Consider the following 17,091-nt stretch of genomic DNA (forward strand, 5'->3'; position numbering starts at 1 on the left):
AATACTAAAATTCAGTAACTGCCAACCAGGGTTACGAACTGGTTCGAACCACTTCAGTCATGGCCGATGAAGCAAAGATTAGATAGGAGACCTGAATGAACAGACCTGAATTTTTTAAATTTGAGTGATCCACAACCCTAACTGGCACAGGAACAATTACGAGTCAAAGCCCTGGAATGGGAGACTCAGAAGAGGTGTGGGTGAGCCCTTTCAGGAGCCTGGTGCTTGAGACTGGATTATTGTCAGGACTGAGAAGAGGGATACACATTCAAAGCCATGTGGCCAGCTGCCACCTTTGATTTGGGGACCTGTTTCCAGCCCAAAATCCACTGGACAAGAGATTTGTTTGCTAGGTAACAAGTACACTGCCCTCGTTTTCTAATAGAGAGATTAAGTTTCTAACAGGGCTTTGACCCATAATTTTTCCTGTTCCAGTTATAGTTCTGGCTCACCCAAATTTAAAAAATTTGCATCTGTTCCAGTGTCATTTCTTTGGCCATGATTCAACTAAGAAGAACTGGTTCAAAGCCCTGCTGCCAATGTGCCTAAATTCAACCGTTAAAATAAAAATTCTGAAGAAAAGTCATATTAAATAGATGAGAAAAGACAATGGAAACCAATCCATGGTGGTTGGCTTTCCCCGTTTTGACACTTGACAACCTCCGTGCTTTACTCACCATCAGTCACGGTCAGCCTCACCACAAAGGTCTCCTTCTGTCCTGTGCTGGCCTCAAAGCTGCACCGGTAAAGTCCTGAGTCAGAGGCAGTGACATTTTGGATCACAACGAAGCTCTTTCTCATTCCCTGGCTGCAGCTGGTCAATATTTGTCTTTGGTACTTTGAAGCATAACTTCTCCCTTGGGACAAGTTGCAGAAAGTTAGGAGATCAATCTGATGGGGCTGGATCTTTTCCCACATAACTAGTTGCATTGGCTCCTTGCTCTGAAGCTGATAGGTGAGTGTGATATTTTTTCCAGGTTCTGAGTCCAGATGTTTATTGGATGGCACAGCAGTCTCAAAACGATCTGAAAAAGAAGAATGGAATGATTGGACTTAGGTCACCATTTTTGGATATGGAGGTAGAAGCCACCCAGAACCTTCAACCAAAATGATTGGTGACATTACTTAACACAGTTTCATCCATTGTCAGGGATAACTTTATATCACATTTTTGTAAAAGAAAATAGCTAGGAAGAGGCTGGTACATAAACACTAAAGATGATGCATGTGTTCACACGTGTTCCCTTGAGTTTTACTTGGTTAACCATATAGTGAGAAACATAACTGAAACCCCCTGGTGTTTCTCGTGGTAGTGATCTCATTAAGAGCTAAATTTCAGAGCAACACTGCTCTAATAGCATTGGGCTGGTGACTCAAACATTGACTTTGAGTACTGAATGTCCAGATTATTATTGTATCAACTAAGGAGCACCTGGCTGCTAACAGAAATGTTGGTGGTTCGAACCCACCCAGTGGCTCTGCTGGAGAAAGACCTAGCAATCTGCTCCCATAAAGATTACAGCCAAAGAAATGTTATGGGGCAGTTCTACCCTGTCACATGGGGTCATTATGAGTCAAAATTGACTTGAGGGCACATAACAACAACAACAATCATACCAACTAAGATTTGAATGGCCACAAAGAAGATACCAGATCATTTTCACTAAATAAGCCCATTTTTCATGTACACAGAATTGACTTACGAATAGACAGAGTAGGGACCACACATGGTATGAATTCCTGGGCACCAAGAAAGCCTCTTTTTGTATTCTGCTCTTTTTATAAGCCGCCACTCAGAAGCAATTAGGTTTAGGACTCCCGCCTCAACTGAGATATGATCTCATTAATGAAAGAAAACCTCTATTTCCAAACGGAGATATTTTGCCACCATTCTGCCACCATTACTAGAATGCTGGAATCACTGAAGATCTAAAGCAATGGTTCTTATAGAGTATTCTGGGGATCCCAAGGTCCCTGTGTCCCTCTCAGGGGACCTGCAAGGCAAAAACTATTTTTGTAATAATAATAATAATAAAAACCCAAACCCCTTGCTGTCAAGTCGATTCCAACTCATAGTCACCCTATAGGACAAAGTAGAACTGGCCCATGGAGTTTCTAAGGAGCACCAGGTGGATTCAAACTGCTGACCTTTTCATTGGCAGCCATAGCACTTAACCACTACACCACTAGGGTTTCCCTTTGTAATAATAACCCACTGCCATCCAGTCGATTCCGACTCATAGTGACCCTATAGGACAGAGTAGAACTGCCCGATAGAGTTTCCAAGGAGCACCTGGAGGGTTTGAACAGCCGACCTCTTGGTTAGCAGCAGTACCACTTAACCACTACACCACCAGGGTTTCAATCAGGTGTAATTTATGTTTTTTTACTTTCCTTCTCTCACAAGTATACAGTAGATATTTCTGGAGGCTTTGGTATCTAATGGGATGTGCCCATGTAAATTCTTGTGTTTTTAGTTTTGCTCAATTCTAATTTCTAACTCAGTAAATATTAAGAAATAGAACCCACATAAACAAAAACTCTTTGGGGTCTTCGTTTATTTTTAAGAATGTCCAGGAGGCAGGGCCAAGATAGACGCTACCCCAGATCCCTCTTGCAACAAAGACTCGGAAAAACAAGTGAATCGATCACATACATAACAATCTACGAACCCTGAACAACAAACACAGATTTAGAGACGGAGAACGAACAAATACGGGGAAGCAGCAACTGTTTTTGGAGCCTGGAGCCAGCGTCCCACTCAGCGGAATTTCTGGAAAAACAAGTTTCCCAGTGATGGCTCAGAGACAACAGTTGATATCAAACCACATAAAGAAGCAGACCATGACAGCTCCTACAACCCCCCAAATAAAAGAATCAAAATCTTTCCCAAATGAAGATACAATCCTGGAATTATCAGATACAGAATATAAAAAACTAATTTACAGAATGCTTCAAGACATCAGAAACGAAATAAGGCAAACTACAGAAAAAGCCAAGGAACACACTGATAAAACAGTTGAAGAACTCAAAAAGATTATTCAAGAACATAGTGGAAAAATTAATAAGTTGCAAGAATCCATAGAGAGACAGCATGCAGAAATCCAAAAGATTAACAATAAAATTACAGAATTAGACAACGCAATAGGAAGTCAGAGGAGCAGACTCGAGCAATTAGAATGCAGACTGGGAAATCTGGAGGACCAGGGAATCAACACCAACATAGCTGAAAAAAAACAGATAAAAGAATTTTAAAAAATGAAGAAACGCTAAGAATCATGTGGGACTCTATCAAGAAGGATAACTTGCGTGTGATTGGAGTCCCAGAACAGGGAGGGAGAACAGAAAACACAGAGAAAATAGTTGAAGATCTCCTGACACAAAACTTCCCTGACATCATGAAAGATGAAAGGATAGCTATCCAAGATGCTCATCGAACCCCATTTAAGATTGATCCAAAAAGGAAAACACCAAGACATATTATCATCAAACTTGCAAAACCAAAGATAAAGAGAAAATTTTAAAAGCAGCCAGGGAGAAAAGAAAGGTCACCTTCAAGGGAGAATCTATAAGTTCAGACTACTCAGCAGAAACCATGCAGGCAAGAAGGGAATGGGACGACGTATACAGAGCACTGAAGGAGAAAAACTGCCAGCCAAGGATCATATATCCAGCAAAACTCTCTCTGAAATATGAAGGCGAAATTAAGATATTTACAGATAAACACAAGTTTAGAGAATTTGCAAAAACCAAACCAAAGGTACAAGAAATACTAAAGGATATTGTTTGGTCAGAAAACCAATGATATCAGATACCAGCACAACATGAGGTCACAAAACAGAACATCCTGATATCAACTCAAAGAGGGAAATCACAAAAAAAAAATTAAGATTAATTAAAAAAAAAAAATGCTCATAACAGGGAATCACTGAAGTCAAAATGTAAAAGATCACAGTAAGCAAAAAGAGGGACTAAATACAGGTGGCATAGAACTGCCATATGGAGAGTGATACAAGGAGATATAGAACATTACAAGTTAGGTTTTTACTTAGAAAAATAGGGGTAAATATTAAGGTAACCACAAAGAGGTATAACAACTCCATAACTCAAGATAAAAGCCAAGAAAATCCTAACAACTCAACAAACATAAAGTCAAACACTACGAAAATAAGGATCTCACAATTTACTAAGAAAAACGTCGCAGCACAAAAAAGTATGTGGAAAAATGAAATTGTCAACAACACACATAAAAAGGCATCAAAATGACAACACTAAACACATACTTATCTATAATTATGCTGAATGTAAATGGACTAAATGCACCAATAAAGAGACAGAGAGTCTCGGACTGGATAAAGAAACATGATCCGTCTATATGCTGCCTACAAGAGACACACCTTAGACTTAGAGACACAAACAAACTAAAACTCAAAGGATGAAAAAAAATATATCAAGCAAACAACAAGCAAAAAAGAAGAGGAGTAGCAATATTAACTTCTGACAAAATAGACTTTAGACTTAAATCCTCCACAAAGGATAAAGAAGGACACTACATAATGATAAAAGGGACAATTGATCAGGAAGACATAACCATATTAAATATTTATGCACCCAATGACAGGGCTGCAAGATACATAAATCAAATTTTAACAGAACTGAAAAGTGAGATAGACACCTCCACAATTATAGTAGGAGACTTCAACACACCACTAACAGAGAAGGACAGGACATCCAGTAAGAAGCTCAATAGAGACACGGAAGACCTAATTACAACAATCAACCAACTTGACCTCATTGACTTATACAGAACTCTCCACCCAACTGCTGCAAAGTATACTTTTTTTTCTAGCGCACATGGAACATTCTCTAGAATAGACCACATATTAGGTCATAAAACAAACCTTTGCAGAATCCAAAACATCGAAATATTACAAAGCATCTTCTCAGACCACAAGGCAATAAAACTAGAAATCAATAACAGAAAAACTAGGGAAAAGAAATCAAATACTTGGAAACTGAACAATACCCTCCTGAAAAAAGACTGGGTTATAGAAGACATCAAGGAGGGAATAAGGAAATTCATAGAATGCAACGAGAATGAAAATACTTCCTATCAAAACCTCTGGGACACAGCAAAAGCAATGCTCAGAGGCCAATTTATATCGATAAATGCACACATACAAAAAGAAGAAAGAGCCCAAATCAGAGAACTGTCCCTACAACTTGAACAAATAGAAAGTGAGCAACAAAAGAATCCATCAGGCACCAGAAGAAAACGAATAATAAAAATTAGAGCTGAACTAAATGAATTAGAGAACAGAAAAACAATTGAAAGAATTAACAAAGTCAAAAGCTGGTTCTTTGAAAAAATTAACAAAATTGATAAACCATTGGCTAGACTGACTAAAGAAATACAGGAAAGGAAACAAATAACCTGAATAAGAAACGAGAAGGGCCACATCACAAAAGACCCAACTGAAATTAAAAGAATCATAGCAGATTATTACGAAAAATTGTACTCTAACAAATTTGCAAACCTAGAAGAAATGGATGAATTCCTGGAAAAACACTTCTTTTTTTTTTTTACCTAAACTAACACATTCAGAAGTAGAACAACTAAATAGACCCATAACAAAAAAAGAGATTGAAACGGTAATCAAAAAACTCCCAACAAAAAAAAGCCCTGGCCCGGACGGCTTCACTGCAGAGTTCTACCAAACTTTCAGAGAAGAGTTAACACCACTACTACTAAAGGTATTTCAAAGCATAGAAAATGATGGAATACTACCCAACTCATTCTATGAAGCCACCATCTCCCTGATACCAAAACCAGGTAAAGACATTACAAAAAAAGAAAATTACAGACCTATATCCCTCAGGAACATAGATGCAAAAATCCTCAACAAAATTCTAGCCAATAGAATTCAACAACATATCAAAAAATAATTCACCACGATCAAGTGGGATTTATACCAGGTATGCAAGGCTGGTTTAATATCAGAAAAATCATTAATGTAATCCACCACATAAATAAAACAAAAGACAAAAACCACATGATCTTATCAATTGATGCAGAAAAGGCATTTAACAAAGTCCAACACCCATTTATGATAAAAACTCTCACCAAAGTAGGAACTGAAGGAAAATTCCTCAACATAATCAAAGGCATCTATGCAAAGCCAACAGCCAACATCATTCTAAATGGAGAGAACCTCAAAGCATTTCCCTTGAGAACGGAAACCAGACAAGGATGCCCTTTATCACCGCTCTTATTCAACATCATGCTAGAAGTCCTAGCCAGGGCAATTAGGCTAGACAAAGAAATAAAGGGCATCCAGATTGGCAAGGAGGAAGTAAAATTATCTCTATTTGCAGTTGACATGATCTTATACACAGAAAACCCTAAGGAATCCTCCAGAAAACTACTGAAACTAACAGAAGAGTTTGGCAGAGTCTCAGGTTATAAGATAAACATACAAAAATCACTTGGATTCCTCTACATCAACAAAAAGAACATCAAAGAGGAAATCACCAAATCAATACCATTCACAGTAGCCCCCAAGAAGATAAAATACTTAGGAATAAATCCTACCAAGGATGTAAAAGACCTATACAAAGAAAACTACAAAGCTCTACTACAAGAAATTAAAAAGGACATACTTAAGTGGAAAAACATACCTTGCTCATGGATAGGAAGACTTAACATAGTAAAAATGTCTATTCTACCAAAAGCCATCTATACATACAATGCACTTCCGATCCAAATTCCAATGTCATTTTTTAAGGTGATAGAGAAACAAATCACCAACTTCATATGGAAGGGAAAGAAGCCACGGATAAGCAAAGCATTACTGAAAAAGAAGAAAGTGGGAGGCCTCACTCTACCTGATTTCAGAACCTATTATACAGCCACAGTAGTCAAAACAGCCTGGTACTGGTACAACAACAGGCACATAGACCAGTGGAACAGAATTGAGAACCCAGATATAAATCCAACCACATATGAGCACCTGATATTTGACAAAGGCCCAGTGTCAGTTAATTGGGGAAAAGATAGTCTTTTTAACAAATGGTGCTGGCATAATTGGATATCCATTTGCAAAAAAATGAAACAGGACCCATACCTCACACCAAGCACAAAAACTAACTCCAAGTGGATCAAAGACCTAAACATAAAGACTAAAACGATAAAGATCGTGGAAGCAAAAATAGGCACAACCCTAGGAGCCTTAATACAAGGCATAAACAGAATACAAAACATTACCAAAAATGACGAAGAGAAACTAGATAACTGGGAGCTCCTAAAAATCAAACACCTATGCTCACCTAAAGACCTCACCAAAAGAGTAAAAAGACCACCTACAGACTGGGAAAGAATTTTCAGCTATGACGTCTCCGACCAGCGCCTGATCTCTAAAATCTACATGATTCTGTCAAAACTCAACCACAAAAAGACAAACAACCCAGTCAAGAAGTGGGCAAAGGAAATGAACACACACTTCACTAAAGAAGATATTCAGGCAGCTAACAGACACATGAGAAAATGTTCTCGATCATTAGCCATTAGAGAAATGTAAATTAAAACTATGATGAGATTCCATCTCACTCCAACAAGGCTGGCATTAATCCAAAAAACACAAAATAATAAATGTTGGAGAGGCTGCGGAGAAATTGAAACTCTTATACACTGCTGGTGGGAATGTAAAATGGTACAACCACTTTGGAAATCTATCTGGCGTTATCTTAAACAGTCAGAACTACCATACAACCCAGAAATCCCACTCCTCGGAATATACCCTAGAGAAACAAGAGCCTTCACACAAACAGATATATGCACACCCATGTTTATTGCAGCTCTGTTTACAATAGCAAAAAGCTGGAAGCAACCAAGGTGTCCATCAACGGATGAATGGGTAAATAAACTGTGGTATATTCACACAATGGAATACTACGCATCGATAAAGAACAGTGACGAATCTGTGAAACATTTCATAACATGGAGGAACCTGGAAGGCATTATGCTGAGCGAAATCAGTCAGAGGCAAAAGGACAAATATTGTATAAGACCGCTATTATAAGATCTTGAGAAATAGTATAAACTGAGAAGAAGACATACTTTTGTGGTTACGAGGGGGGGAGGGAGGGAGGGAGGGAGGGAGAGGGTTTTTTACTGATTAATTAGATAAGAACTGCTTTAGGTGAAGGGAAGGACAACACTCAATACATGGAAGGTCAGCCCAATTGGACTGCACCAAAAACAAAGAAGTTTCCGGGATAAAATGAATGCTTCAAAGGTCAGCGGAGCAAGGGCAGGGGTTTGGGAACCATGCTCTAAGGGGACTTCTAAGTCAATTGGCAAAATAATTCTGTTATGAAAACATTCTGCATCCCACGTTGAAATGTGGCATCTGGGGTCTTAAATGCTAACAAGCGGCCATCTAAGATGCATCGATTGGTCTCAACCCACCTGGAACAAAGGAGAATGAAGAACACCAAGGTCAGACGACAACTAAGAGCCCAAGAGACAGAAAGGGCCACATGAACCAGAGACCTACATTATCCTGAGACCAGAAGAACTAGTTGGTGCCTGGCCACAATCGATGACTGCCCTGACAGGGAGCACAACAGAGAACCCCTGAGGGAGCAGGAGATCAGTGGGATGCAGACCCCAAATTCTCATAAAAATACCATACTTAATGGTCTGACTATGACTAGAGGAATCCCAGCGGGCATGGTCCCCAAACCTTTTGTTGGCCCAGGACAGGAACCATTCCCGAAGACAACTCATCAGACATGAGAGGGACTGGACAGTGGGTAGGAGAGAGATGCTGAAGAAGAGTGAGCTAATTATATCAGGTGGACACTTGAGACTGTGTTGGCATCTCCTGTCTGGAGGTGGGGTGGGAGGATAGAGAGAGTTGGAAGCTGACAAAATTGTCACGAAAGGAGAGACTGGAAGGGCTGACTCATTAGGGGGAGAGCAAGTGGGAGTAAAGAGTAAGATGTATATAAACTTATATGTGACAGACTGACTTGATTTGTAAACGTTCACTTGAAGCTCAATAAAAGTTAAAAAAAAAAAAAGGTCCAAGGGTCCTGAGACCAAAAAAATTGACAAACCTGATCTAAAGAATAAACTTCAGGGATTATTTTTTAAAATTCAAATGTTATGGATTGCATCGTGTCCCCCAAAAAGATATGTGGACGTTCTAAACCCTGGACCTGTGAATATGACTCTGTTTGGAAATAGAGGTTTTCTTTCATTAATGAGATCATATCTCAGTTGGGGGGGGGGTCAGTCCTAAACCTAATCTCTTCTGAGTGGTGGCTTATAAAAAGAGCAGAATACAAAAAGAGACACACTTGGGAAACACAGAAACCATGTGAGACCTTAAGCAAAGGAACTCCAAGAATTGCTGGCAGACACCAAACCTAGGAGAGAGTCCCACAGAAGGAATTGACACAACCAAGACCCTGATTTGGACTTTTAGCCTCCAGAACTGTGAGAAAATAAATATCTGTCCTTTAAAACCCTCCCACTTGTGCTTTTCTGTTATGGTAACACTAGGTAAGTAAGACTCACAAGGAGTTATTTATTAGTCATTAACTCCTTGTTTAATATGATCCTTTTACTGCTACTAAAAAGAAGTTTTTGTATACCGTTTAAGTAGAGAAGACAGCCTGGCAGTAATGGTGCCACCAAGCACCTGGACATTAGACAAGGAATGCAGAAAAGTGAAAACTACCCATCATAAACTTCACCTGTGCCACCATGTTGCCCAAGGCTGGCTGGGAGACAGTTTCTTGTTTTCCAGTTAAAGAAAAAAAAAAAAGAAGAAGAAAAGAAATGATACCACACTTGAAAAAGAGATAGAATGTGAGAAATTAAGTCTAAAATACAGTAAGAAGCCCTGATGGCACAGTGTGCTGTAAGATTTCTATCTATATTAAGGTAGAACACTATGTCTGTGTTAGTTTCAGCCCCACAGAAAAGGGCTCCTTTTGCCAAAATGTCGAAAAGAGAAATCCACAGCACTCCACGTTTTCAGTCTGTAACCATAGAGTTACTTACCAGAGTTAACACTTTACCCACATAGCAAGCACACAGAAACAGTTCATCTCTAAGTAACAAGCTAACAAAAGAAAAGGGAAGAAAAAACGGAGAAAATTCATAAGAAGTGGAAAAACCGAGAAAATAAAGTTAGCAGGGAAATTAAATAAAACAGTAAGAAAGGGAAAAAGATGCATATTTGTCTCACACACTTTTTTTTCCTCTCCTCTGGACGCTGCCCTCGTCCAATCTCAGGAGCAGTCTTTACCTCCTAACCAAAACCTGCTTTCCCAGGAAGCAACCCCATGTACCTGTTCACACGGGTATGAAGAGAGAGCCTCTCAGAAGTGTCTGCATTTTCAGAAGGACAGATCCGTGTGTCAGTGGAGAGTGTCTCCAAGGATAACCTGCTAGGTGTGGGCACATGGACAGGCTGTCCCTGGGGAAACAGGGCACTGGGAGGTTTCCAGCACCCCCTCTAAGTCAGAGAATGGACCCACTTCTCTACACTCACGGCCTAGAACAGGAAGAGCCAGGCCCTCGCCCCACAAACAGGTGGTTCAGAAGCACAGAGGAGCCCCCAATTAACCTTTCCTTACTAAGAGTCACCAGTTGGTGCCAGGTGAAAATGCAGACCAAGACGAGACCAGTAGAGCCTGCCTTGTGCTCGCAGTTGCATCAACTGCTCAAATCACCTGATCCTCTGCACAGGCTGTAGGTTAGACTCTGAAAACCAGGAAGACGTCACACAAACAAGTGGACCCATCAGCCTAGGGTACTTGGAATTGGAGAGCGAACCCACTTAAAACAGGACCAAAATGTCTGAGTGAAGAGGGAAGAAAAAGTTTGATTCTAATTTAATCCGAAATATACAAATAAAAACCAGTTTATTTTATGCCTATATTTAACTATGCATTAATTCTTAGAATAAGCATAGATTAAACTGTTATCTTTACACAATTGATTTTTATTACAGGATATCATGACAAACTACTGTTTACTATGTGTTTGGCTCTTCTGGCAGGATTATCGATCATTTTTGAGAATTATCTCCGTGTGTTTCACTACCTCTTCCAAGGACCACATAGACCTTAGGTCGACAGCCATTCTTGACCTTGCCCACCACCCCTGCTGCTCGCTTATCTGCTTTTCACCATCCTCATGGGTTGAAGGCTGTGTGTGCATTTGAACAACTCTGCAACATTGCTCAACTCCACAAAACCCCGGGTCTTTTTGCTATAAGCTTCATAAAGCCAGGCCTTTGTACAGACCTCATGCACAACTCTATCTTTAGAGCCTTGGGCAGTGCTTGGCATATAGAGAGAGCTCAGCCATTGTTTTTTGAATAAAAAATTTAATTTTTAATTTCACTTTGTCATCGATGTGCAAGGTGTTTCCATAGATTTTTGGTCTTTTTACCGTATCTCTAATATTAAAACATTTGTTTAAAATTGGATTTGTACTATCCAAATCAACCAATGGTTCTAGGTAACAGTCATAAATGTCCGCAAATTCATAGAACACTCTGCTCGAGACTACCTGGGAGGAGCAGCCATGACAAAATATTCAATCCTGACTCTAACTGAGCTTCTAAACCTAACTATCAACTTACAGAACTAGAAGGAGCAGGGTAATGTGCTAAACAATGTCAAGGGAAAGCAATTAGCAGGTCCAGACTACGGGAAACTCAAAATGACAACAAAAGAGAGAGAGAGAGGGAAGAGAGGGAGGGAGATGGAAGGGAAGAAACCTATAGGTTAAAAGAGACGTATGAGGCGTATTAAACAATGACGAGATATAGAACTTGGAAAAAGAACACTCATAGAACTGGGGAAATGAAACTATTAGATGGCATTTCCCTAAACAAGTCAGAACATTCCCAGATGACCAAGTCCAGGGTCAGACCTTCCTTGGGATGATATTTTGCTTTGGGGTATAAATCAGAACTTTCCAAAACCAGTTGGGGGCAAGAAATTCTCTCCTGTTAGGATCAACAGCCTTCACAACCACCCTCGCCACATATTGTCATTTTCTGTCCTTCATTTAAAGTACAGATAAAAGGTAATGAACCCAAACAAAATAAAAACAAGCTAAATGATTGCTTAACTGAAAGGCAGAGATAAAACAGGAAGAATGAGAGCTACAGAAAAAGATTTGGGGCAAAAACAGACTGGGAAAGCTATCATGAAGCCAGGCCACACATGGCCATTCGTTTAAATGGAAAGAAGTAACTAGAATCAGGAAAGCATCTCCTGGCTGGCAGATCAGAGCTTCAGACCAGAAAACCCATATTGGGAGAAGGTTTGCATTCCTGTCCAAATGTGCTGCCCCTGTCTGGACAATGAAGAACAAACAACATTCAACTCAGGCCTGGGCAGATTTTTGCCCCCAGGATTCAAAGAGGAGCCCTGGTGGCACAGTGGTTAAGCACTCAGCTATGAACTGAAAGGTTGTTGGTTCAAACCCACCAGGGGCTCCTCAGGGGAAATATATAGCGGTCTGCTTCCATAAAGATTACAGCCTTGGAAACCCCACGGGACAGTTCTACCCTGTCCTATAGGGTCACTATGAGTCAGAGTAGATTCTAGGGCAACTAGCTTGGGTGTCTGTTTGTTTATTCAAAGCGTACCAGTAAACCCACACAAAACAGTTTTATGAAAGGTCCACCCCCCTAGCCCCATACACTCCGTTTCATGGAGCTGCCAAAGCTTGAGAATGTCTACTGGACCTGGATTCTCACAGGGTAACCTCTGTTCATAGATTCCGATTGCTAAAGTAAGTGTTTAATCTCTCTGTCACGGTGCAATGAGAACGATGCTTTTTATGTATGTCAGTACCATAAGGTTTGCTGAAGCACATGAAAAAGTCTAACGTTTGGGCAATTAATTCCATAGTTTCTCCCAACCAGGAAAAGAAACGACCAATGGGGTATAAGAATTTTAAACAGTACCTTCTGAGGGCTTGAAAAACTGAAAGTTGACAATACAGCCAAAGAACATTGGCTTGTTTTCTATTAAAATGTTAGCAATTGGTCCCCAGGATTTCAAAATTTACTGCACTCTTTCTGCATAGCAGGATTTTACAAAAAAAGAATCAAAAGATTAACACTATCTCTAATCATGACCTGCTAGAGAATAGGCCATATTAGGGAATTGTCGTTGTAGACTACACTAAGCATTTTGTCTTCTATACACCTTAAAAAAAAAAGTTTTCAGTATTGTTACGGATTGAATTGTGTCCACCAAAAATATGTGCCAACTTGGCTAGGCCATGATTCCCGGTATTGTGTGATTGTCTATCATTTTGTCATCTGATGTGATTTTCCTATGTGTTATAAATTCTACCTTTATGACATTAATGAGGCAGGATTAGAGGCAGTTATGTTAATGAGGCAGGACTCGATCTACACCATTAGGTTGTATTTTGAGTCAATCTCTTTCGAGATACAAAAAAGAGAAACGAGCAGAGAGGCTGAGGGACTTCATGCTACCAAGGATGAAAAACCAGGAGGGGAGCATGTCCTTTGGACCCAGGGTCCCTGCACTGAGAAGCTCCTAGACCAGGGGAAGATTGAGGACAAGGACCTTCCCCCAAAGCCCACAGTGAGAGAGAGCCTTCCCCTGGAGCTGGCACCCTGAATTCAGGCTTCTAGCCTCTTACAGTGTGAGAAAATAAATGTCTCTTTGTTAAAGCCATCCACTTGTGGTATTTCTGTTACAGCACCGCTAGACAACTAAGACAAGTATATATTTAAGAACAAAATAATAAGCCTGGGATGAGTTCTTATTCTGTGCCAGCATTCAATGTGTTGCATGTGCTAATGCATTTAATTGTCACAAGAACCAGAGACAAGTCACCCTCTGATGAATGGCAGAGACTGGACCCTCCTCTAGCAGCAGGAGGCTGATGGGGCTCCCCTGTCAGCACTATCCTCACATATCCCTGTGGCAGAGTATATGGGACACCCAGCTCCTTCTGTCCTGCACAGAAGCAGAATTTCACTGCAGCAAAATAGGGTCCAAGAAGCCCCTCTTCCTAAATATCATCTAATTTTTTGATGCTTTAAGCCCTACAATTAGAGATCAATTTCTTTATTTGCCCTTGTAAAATGCACAGAAAAACTTCAGCTCCTGGCAGGCATCTACACTTTGGTGTGAAATTGTCCGTTAGAATGTTTCCAGGGGAAAAGAAAGGAAGCAGCTTCCCACAGACAAGTGACCCAGAACAGACAAGCTGTAGCCAAGGAGGGAGAAAGAAGTGGGAGCCGACCTCGCCAGAAGGCACCGAGGCTTCCTGGAAGCAAATGGTAGAGAAGGAGGGGTGCCTACAGGAAGACAGGTTACAACAGAGGCAAGTAAATTTCACCTCCTCATCAGTCCTTCTTTCACTCATTCACTAAGGACTTCTGTGATGGGTTAAACATGACCTCAGAGAAATCCGTACAACAGAAAGAATGACTTTCACACCAAGGAGAATGAAAGGAAAGAATTTAAACCTCCGAGACTTGGCTATTTTTTCAACTACAATATTAAAGTAGTTGCTTCAGTGATTTCTCTAATTCTAGCCCTTTCTCCCTCTAATTCACACTGTGTCCAAAATTGCATAGCTGTAATGCAAACCTGATGCTGCCACATGGCTGCTTGAAAAGGTTCAGGTGTTTCCCTGTGCTACAAGACAGAGTACGTATCCCTTAGCTAAATCCTTTCTGATTTTACTTCTGCCTCTGTCCCCAGTCTCATCTCCTGCTAGAATCTACCAGACACCCTACTTATGATCTGGCATCAGCCATCTCTTTTCCTGAAATGGCTTAGATGTACTCTTTCCTCCCCATCCCAGGAAAATTGTGACTTATCCTGCAACACTCAACTGCAATACTACCTTCTTTGAGGAACTATTTTCTTGCTCATCCCAAGAGAGGCTAACTGCTTCCTCTTCTGTTTTATTTCTGTCCTTTCTATTGTGTTGTCTTTTGCTTGCTACCATATCTCCCTGCCCTAAGAAACTGCCAGCCCTAAAAGACAATGTGCCTTCTACATGTTTGAATCCTAGCACAATGCCAGGCACACTAAGTTGCTCAATAAATGTAGAATAAGGTGGATGAGAAACTATCTCAGAAGGTGGAAATCTGTTTTCAAGTTAGTGGATAATACCAGGAACCTAGAGCCCCTGGGTGGTGCAAATGGTTAGTGTGCAAACCCAAAGGTTGGAAGTTTGAGCCCACCCAGAAGTGCCTCAGAAGAAAGGTCTGGCAATTTTTGTTGTTGTTGCTTGCCATCAAGTCAGTCTCCAACTCATGAGGAGCCCACGCACAGTGGGATCAGACCATTTGATCCACAAAGTTGTTCACTGGCTGATTTTCAGAAGTAGGTTACCAGGCCATTCTTCCTAGTTCATCTCAGTCTGGAAGCTCTGCTGAAACCTGTTCAGCATCATGGCAACATGCAAGCCTCCACTGATGGACAAGTGGTGGCTGTACACGAGGTGCTTTGTCCGGGGATCAAACCTGGGTAGATGAGAATTCTACCACTAGATCACCAAGGCCCCCGCCTGACAATCTGTTTCAGAAAACTCAGACATTGAAAACCCTATGGAGCACAGTTGAGCTCTTACACACACGGGATCACCATAATTTGGAATTGACTTGACAGTGACTGTTTTTCATCAGGAACCTAGAATAATATTTTCCAGCCGAGGTCCTATGTGAATTTGGGTCTTGGTTCCCAGGTTGGCCAAGTGAAGCACTCACAGAAGCTGCCCTTCCTGGAGCCACAGCCCTGAGTGTCAACCAGCACTGCAGTATTTATGGCTTTAATACCTTCTCTGCAAAGAGCTTCCAGTGCTTTTCAAACCTTGGCAAGGCCAGCAATATTTCTCATAACCCTCCGAGGTAGGGAAGGCTGAAATTATTTAGTTCAAGTTATAATGAAGTTAAAATGAAAAATATAAGTATACTGAAAAACCAGCAAGAGTGTGGCTGTTGGCAGGGATAGTTGTACTCTTCAGACCTGTCCAGAAAAGCAAGAGACAGAAAGAACTGGCAGCAGGAGGGAAACAGGGAGTGCCCGTGCCATTTATTTGGATTAAAAAGGAAATTCAGGATTCATATAAAAGAAACAGACATAGCAGAAAAAGGGAAGAATAATATATTTATTTAATATTCAATTTATGTTCATTATAAGTTAGAAAAAAAATGTCTACAAATCAGTCCTAGGAAATGAACAAATTTTAAAAGCATTCAAAGTGTGAAGATGGGTATCAAGCATTATTTGAAACAGTAAATAATGGAAATAAATGTCCAGCAACATAATAAGGCTAAGTGACTTATGAAAAATAAGGACACTGGTAAATCAACATTTGAAATGCTTATGATATAATGTTAAAAGAAAAAAAATTATCAATGACATCTATACTTTGATGATAGTCAAAATACATGCATGCCTCTGAACAGAACCAAAGAGGAAATATAAAAAACGAAACAAAAGAATGGGATTTCGAGCTTTTTATTTACTTATTTTTATGTGCTTTAAAATCTCTGTATACTACATGGTTAGAATATTCTTGGTGCTGTGCGTTAATAATTATTTTCAAAAGCAGGAGAGTACCCTTTGGAGGTGGGCTGAACTTAGTGACTCACTTCCAAAGCACAGAGTAGAAGCACACAAAAACATCAACAATGTGAGATGTTAACAGTGGGGGAAACTGGGTCAAGGGAACATGATCACTCTCCCCACTGTCTTTGTAACTTTTTTGTAAATCTAAAGATACTCCAAAATAAAAATTTTATTAGGGAGGGGGGTAGGATTTGGGAGCCTAGAAAAGAAAAGGAAGACAAGGCAGATGGTAGAGCAGCAGGAATGCTTTTGCAATGTCGTCTTGAATAATACAAACAAAACTGAGTAAATACCATGGGGGCGTTTGGGCTGCGCTAGAGTTGGTTAGAGGAGGAGAATAATAAGAAACTGTCATGGCTCGAGGAAACCCTGGTGGCGTAGTGGTTAAACACTATGGCTGCTACCCAAAGGGTTGGCAGTTCAAATCTG

General features: G+C 40.3%; 1 protein-coding gene across 3 annotated transcripts in view; it reads right to left on the reverse strand.

The window, feature by feature from the left end:
* Nucleotides 1–17,091, reverse strand: part of CD226 (CD226 molecule) — a 101,860-nt gene that overhangs the window by 44,952 nt on the left and 39,817 nt on the right. For all 3 annotated transcript variants that reach the window (XM_049902002.1, XM_049902001.1, XM_049902003.1), the window contains one exon: nt 678–1,025. In XM_049902002.1, coding sequence (XP_049757959.1) covers nt 678–1,025 — 348 coding nt within the window. The remainder of the gene's footprint in view (nt 1–677; nt 1,026–17,091) is intronic.

Source organism: Elephas maximus, chromosome 11 (genome assembly GCF_024166365.1).
Source record: "Elephas maximus indicus isolate mEleMax1 chromosome 11, mEleMax1 primary haplotype, whole genome shotgun sequence".
Classification (NCBI taxonomy): Eukaryota; Metazoa; Chordata; class Mammalia; order Proboscidea; family Elephantidae; genus Elephas; species Elephas maximus.